The sequence below is a fragment of the Myotis nattereri genome (genome assembly GCF_964212035.1).
Source record: "Myotis nattereri genome assembly, chromosome: 7".
Lineage (NCBI taxonomy): Eukaryota > Metazoa > Chordata > Mammalia > Chiroptera > Vespertilionidae > Myotis > Myotis nattereri.
In genome coordinates, this window is record NC_138082.1 from 22,080,379 (window position 1) to 22,086,949 (window position 6,571).

At 50.2% G+C, this 6,571-nt stretch overlaps 1 protein-coding gene across 7 annotated transcripts; it reads right to left on the reverse strand.

Moving 5' to 3' along the window:
* Positions 1-90: 90 nt before the first annotated feature.
* On the reverse strand, positions 91-6,129 carry RNF25 (ring finger protein 25). 7 transcript variants are annotated; one of them, XM_081095611.1, is made up of 10 exons: positions 6,065-6,129; positions 3,746-3,820; positions 3,394-3,496; positions 3,238-3,305; positions 3,071-3,140; positions 1,914-1,985; positions 1,674-1,817; positions 1,343-1,435; positions 926-1,060; positions 91-731 (listed from the first exon to the last, which is right to left on the reverse strand). In XM_081095611.1, the coding sequence occupies exons 1-10, from the start codon at positions 6,103-6,105 to the stop codon at positions 153-155; spliced, it is 1,380 nt and encodes a 459-aa protein (XP_080951737.1). In that variant the 5' UTR covers positions 6,106-6,129; the 3' UTR covers positions 91-152. The 7 variants fall into 7 exon arrangements, with proteins under 7 accessions (XP_080951737.1, XP_080951735.1, XP_080951736.1 ...); XM_081095609.1 differs by having other exon boundaries at positions 5,679-6,125; XM_081095610.1 differs by having other exon boundaries at positions 5,996-6,114.
* Between the last annotated feature and the right edge of the window lie 442 nt (positions 6,130-6,571).

Genomic DNA, 6,571 nt, shown 5'->3' on the forward strand with positions numbered 1-6,571 from the left:
AGGCTACTCTGGCACACTCCAGCCTTGCTAGGAATTTAGGAAGACAGCCATACGTCACAGGCTTGGCGCTACTGAGCAAAGAAAGCCAGACAAGGCCAAATCTCTTTATTGCCCCCCTTCTACTCCCATTTCCCTGTCCCACCACAGTACTGCTAGGAACCATCCTCCGATTCCAGGCTCAAGGGCTCCCTTTGAGTACCAGGTGGGTAGGTTCCCCGACCCCGAGGCAGGCGGGGATAGGAAGAACCTGGTGTCCGACTCTTAGAACGCTCCCAGCGAGCATAGTCCCGAGTCCTGCGGGGCGGGGGACCCTGCCAGTTGCCAGGCCCATTCTCTTGGGAAGGACCTCCAACCCCTTGGTTATGGGGTTCTTCGGGCTTTACGTCCATGGACTCCTTGGGCCCCTCAGGAAGTGGCAGTTCCTGGGTGTCATTGGTACCTTTGTGGGCATTGTATTCCCCTCCCTTTAGGTGCCTCCGTTCAGGCTGTCTCCAGGGGCCTCGGTTGGCCCGGGGTGTATCCAGGATAGTTTTCTGCGTCTCGCTCAACCTTTGCTGATTTGGCCCAGTCCCTGGAATCTTCTCGCACATATACTGGGAAGCCGCAGGCAGAGGAGCTGACTGGGTAGGCTGGGCAGTTGATGAAGGGGACAGTTCCGTGGCAAGGGCACTGAGTGGTTGGGATCCTCTGGAGGCATCCACAGCTGATTCAGGTTCCACATGGGCAGGCGGCTAGAAAAAAGTGAGCAGATGCAGATAAGGAGATTCAGCTTCTCAAAGCAGGGAACTACAGGCCTCTCGCCCACTAAATGAATTGACCGCCATCAGCCCGTAGCCACCCTGTGTGAACAAAGCTGAGCATGGCAGAGGGGTGTTCACAGGACACTTGGTGTCACTAGGGAAGGAGTGGGAAACTGCTTCCTCACCTGCTGGAGGCTGATAAAGTACCGGTTACGTTCAGCCTCTAGGTCAATGATGCCCCCCCTCTCCTGTTGCCTCTGGTAGAGCCGCCTGAGCTCTTCTTGTTGGCGCAAGCTTTCTGCATTTGGCTTGTACAGCTCCTGGTAGGAAGGGCGCAGATTGGCAGGGAGGGAAGAATAGACACAAGGTAGACCCGAGCCCCTGCTCTTCCAGGACTGCCTCAGGAAATCTGTGCAGTTGTTGGTTTTATCCCTCAGATTTGGGCTCCTGAATGAAGCCTTGGGCTCCAGTGGGGGCTGTGGCTTTAGAGAGGTCTCAGATTGAGCCAATTTCAGAGCCCATTCAAGGCAAACAAGATGCCGTTCCTCCCCCCTCGGAGAATGCCATTATTCCTGCCTCATATTAGGAAGGGAGTTCCTTACCATGGGCTGTTGGGGTTCAGGGGCTGCTTTTAGAGAGGCAAGATCATACACGAGGGGCTCTCTGCACACTGGACACTGCACACCAACAGCCTTCTAAAAAGAGAGGAGAAAACCACACCCCTGCTTCACGGCCCAGGATGATCACCAGCTGCCCAACCACTCAGCCAGCCTAATCTGCCGAGGGCTGGGACAGAAGGCACAGGCATGCCTGTTTCTAAACAGAAGTGAGTGTTCACTCATGACCATAGAAGGTTAACAGCCCCTGGACTGGACGGGGAGAAAAGGTTGTTAGTCATCGGTGTCAAATGTAAGCAGGGGCTGGCGGGCCGACCTGTTTGGTTGCGGCATGACGCCGTTCCTGTTCCTGCTCCTGTCCCTGAGCCTGCAGCTCGTGCTCCATGTGCTGGATGTACCGAGCGAGGCAGTGGCAGTGGAAATAGTGGTAACAGGGCGTTTTGGTAAAGGCCTCGTTCTCCTGGAGGGATATGGATACAGGGCGCTACATCAGAGCTCCCTCATGAGCCCTCCACTGCCTACCCAAGCAGACCCCCAAGTCACAAGAGAGACCCACCTGGAAACCATAGAGGCAGATGACGCACTGGCCATGTGGGATGTTGTTATCTGTGAGAATTTCCTTCCCTTTCTGAGAGGAGAGAAGACACTGTTCAAACAGGGAGGCGGCAGCAAGAACTGTGAGCAAAACCTGGAGTAACTGGTCTCCCACCACACCTGTCTGTTACCTCGTGTGCACACATTTCTGTCTTGGTGATGCTCCCTCTGCTTGGAATCAATCCTGCTTTAAGTCCCTGACCCTCATCCAACTGCCAGATTCAAAATCCAATTTGTTTTCCCACTCATTTAGTCACCTTTAATAGCTCAAGGATGAAAATAATGTATCTTAGAGAGAAAAAGTGTTCAGTGAAAAAACATCTTCTAGGAGGCCTTTCTTGGTTAGCCCCCTTTGAAATCACTGCCCCAGTGAGTTTGTTCTGGAATAGGCTTTCAGAAAGAAAATCAAGGAACAGAGAGCTCAAAGGCATCAAGCTGAGCTATCAAATATGCACTTGCACTGTTATTTCAATAGTTAATACTCTGGAATTCCACAAAGTTCAACACTGCTTTGTGGAGGCCTGACTCAGGAGTGCTACAATGACCTATGCACTCACTCTGACACCAGACCACCCAACTTTATTCTTTTCTAAACATTTCTCTAAAAAACTCAAAGTAGAGAAAACGAGACTATACTTAATTGTGTGTTTTTTAACCTCAAACAGCAAAAGTGACCTTTGTATGTTAACTTGTAGTTCTAGGTGGTGCTTCCTGTGGGTTTCCTTCACTAGGAGAGAAACTCTGTACAGAACCATGACTCTGGAGTCAACTCTAATGGCAGACTAGCCTTCAAATGTTCATTTGTACAGAGACCCTCCCGGTCTCTTGCTACTTTCAGTCGCCAGTGCCAAGAAAACAAGAAATGCACTGAAACTAAAGCAAGACTAATGCAAGTTAAAGAAGAAATGCAATTTTCTATTAAGATGCTGGAATAGGCAACGTGAGAAAGCTATAGAACTGTCCTGTTGGGAGATTTTTTTGAAGCAGAAGAAAGTCTTGTCTTTCTGGATTTAGGCCTTACCAAAACAAGGACTAAATGGATGATCACAGACATATTCATGATTCTAGGCCATGGCTTCCCTTGAAAGAAAGGACATCTCCCCAGGCTAGACCTCTTACCTCGATGAGCTCATAGAGCATGGCAGTGCCCAGCCCAGCCTTGGCTACATGGCCCAGTGCCTGTGAAATCCTGGAGGGAGAAGGCAAACCAAACATTAGGCCAGCTTCCTTCCCTCCCCAGACTGAGCTGTATTCTGAGTTTCCCCTGCTCTGACCAGCCTGCTTACTTGTGGATCTGTTCATCTGAGAGTCCTCGGGGGTTACGGATAGAGATCTGTGGCATCTCATTGGGATACTAGTAGAAAACCAAAAATTACTGCTAGAGCACCCCACCCTAGACCTGCTCCCTTCCTCCCTTTGCTGCAATAAGGTAGGGACCTCACCTGTGCTGGGACCTGAAGCACCAGAGTGAAGCAGACATACTGTGAATCCTGGTCTTCGGCAGTGGCAGGGTGCAGGGTGATGTAGACCTCCCACGGCGAAGATCTGTAGGTGGATGAAGTGGAGACCTGGGATGTGACTGGGCAAGGGCTGGAGGGCTGGGGAGGTTGGGGGTGAGGTAGTAAAGCGGGCAGAGGAAGTAAGCAACAGGCTCCCTGTTTTTGGTGGTGGGGGGGGAATGAAAGGGAATAGTCTTTACACGAGAGAAACATTTTTGAATCAGGGCTCACAGATTCTGCATGGAAACATCTCATTTCTAAGGGGACTCATGTCTACCTCTACTGGAATACGCACCTGCCATTTCCTTTAATCACTTGTAGTTCATCCAGATAGATAGATTCTAACACCTCGATTTCAGAGGGAAGGACCCTAGAGAGAGAGAGTTTTAGAGATCATTTCTGCCAACAGACGAGGAAACAGGTTCTCAGGAAGGTGAAATTACTAGCCCAAATCTCAAGGCCCGACAGGCGAAACTCAGATGAGAACTTGGTTTCCTGACTCCCTATTTAAGTTTTGTTGATTGTTCCCTAGTGGCCATCTCTCTGACCCAGAAATATGATGTCCATTGATTAACATCAAGGTTACCAATACCACTCTTGGCTTTCCCTACACTACTGTTCATGGGAATCGCAGTATTTACATATACTGCCAATATTAATTACCCTAAACCTTCTCAAAGGAGATACCATCTGAACAGACCAAGGTGATATAAAAGCTGTGTCGTTGTGTTGTAGTGGAAGAGCCATCAGCTTTAGAGTCAATAGGTACCAATCACATATTACCCATGGGATCTGAGTAGTTACTTATCTCTGTAAGCCTGAGTTACCCTGTCTAACATATATAAATAATGCCAAATCCTCACCCTACTCTCTAGGGTTATTGTGAGGATGAAAGGGCTTTGTTTATGTAAGATATCTAGGGACATCTTGGCCATAGTACCTAGCCTATATTTGTATATAACCTTTTCCCTTAAAAGGGAAGAAGGATATAGTTAGTATTCAGGGTATTTATGACACTGTTGTATCAACCTGTCCAGGTCAGGATCCAGTGGTCCTGATGTAAATCAGAGGACACACATTTTTAATCACAGAAACAGAAGTCGTAATGACCCTGAAGGTGACACTGATAATACATTAAAAGATGCATAATTGGCTTGCTTTCTTACAGGTATATTGTTCCCTCTTCACCAAGAGCAATGCTGCTCTTAGCATGACTTTTTATTAGTGGTTCTCAAAACTTTCTTTCTTTTTTTTTTGTTAATCCTCATTTCTATTACTTTTTCAGAGAGAGTGGAAGGGAGGGAGAGAGAAAGATTGATGTGAGAGAGACACATCAATAGTTGCCTCCTGCAACTGGGGGTGGGGAGCGAACACGCAACCCAGGTTCATGCCCTTAACCAGGAATTGAACCCTAGACCCTTCCATGCAAGGCCCAATGCTCTAACCACTGAACACACGAGCCAGGGCTCAAAACTTTTTTTTTTTTGTCTCACAGCATCACAGGCTAGCTGTGCAATCACTGCTGCTCTCTCCATGCATCAAAGTGTCTCCTCAGAATCATAATGTTTCCCTGAACAGGCTGAAAACCATGAGTTTAATGATTTCAATAAAGGCCAGCACTGTCTAAGCTTTCTGAATCAATGAAGCCTCCATCAAGAGGCCCTTCCATATTTCACTCAGTCTAGCTGGGACTTGAGCCTTGATGTGAAGTATGGGGTGGGATGGCGGTAAAGTTGTGACCAAAAAAAGGGGGAGGGGACTGTAGAATATCCTAGTACTAAGGATACAGGATTTGGAATCAGGCAACCTGGATTCCCTATGTCCCTTTTGGCAAATCATTTACCTGTCAGGCTTCATGTAGTCTCCTCAGATGCCTACATCTCAGAGTTATTCATGAAAAGGAGGCCGATGTATGTTACAAACCCCTCATGATCCTCTCCACTACTCTGTGAGGTAGATGCCACACCCACCTTTCCACAGCAGAGGACACTGACTCATAGAACATAGGAGGCCTGGTCGGCATCACACAGCTAATAAAATGTGGAGTGGACCCACTTTGATCCTCTTCCCAAATCCCAGAATCCTTTCAGGTTCTGGTCTCTTTTAGAATGCTTGAGAGAAGGACTAAGAGAGGTTTTTGTGAAGTGTAAGGCTTTATTCAGACAACAGTCCTCAGTACTGTCAGGGAGGCAGAAGGGAGAGGAAAGCCTCGGCAGAAATAGGCTCACCAAGCGGGGCGGGGACGGGAGCCGGAGGACAGGTTCTGGGAGGTTAAAGAGACGTGGGGCCATATGATGAGCAGGAATACCCCCGGACCCTGAGCAAATCCACTTCAAGAAGAGACAAGGGGATAAGATGAGGCCGGAGGAAAGAGGGTCGAACCAGATAAGGCGCGGTTCGCCCTGGCCTGGTCAGCGCAGATCCCGTCGTCTCTCGCTTAGATCAGCGCCCCTCCACCCACCCACTCCCAGTCCAGAAGCTCTCAGGGAAAGATGTCAGCGTCTCTGCCATCCCTCGCTCCGCCCCACATGCCCGCCATACGGACCGTCCACGGCGCCGCTAGTCCCCCGGACCGGATCCAGGCGGTCAGCCAAAGCCCATGCCCCAAAGTTACCAGTCCTCCTCCCCTGCAGCTGCCGACGAAGATGTCGCCATGTCTTCTCCGGCCCACAGCCGGAACCGGAAATACTCTCCAGTTACTCGGAGGCAGAAAGTTAAGGGAATGGCGGCTGCGTGGCTAAGCGGAGGTTGCTAAGCAACCGCAGACTCTGGGTCTTTAGTGGGTCCTGATAGCCAAGAGGCGGTTCGGAAGTGCCCTAAAAAGTGCCTAAGGACGGTCCACGGTCTTCCCCACACCTCTGAACGCCTTTGTCCTCCGGACTCTGGCTGGTTGTAGCAAACACGGTTGGTAACAATAGGAATCTTCTAGAAGACGGGCAGCGGGGATCGGGAAGAATTTTAAGTCAGGCACAGTATGCAGGCAGCCTGAGGGGGCGGGGCTGAGGCCAGAGCCGGCGTCCCTCGGCCTGGGGAGCTGGAAGCTCCTGGCCTGGGGTGAAGCGGAGCTCAGGCGTGCGGAGCTCGCGCCGTGGGTGTGGGCGCGGGCGCGGCAGGGGTCGCT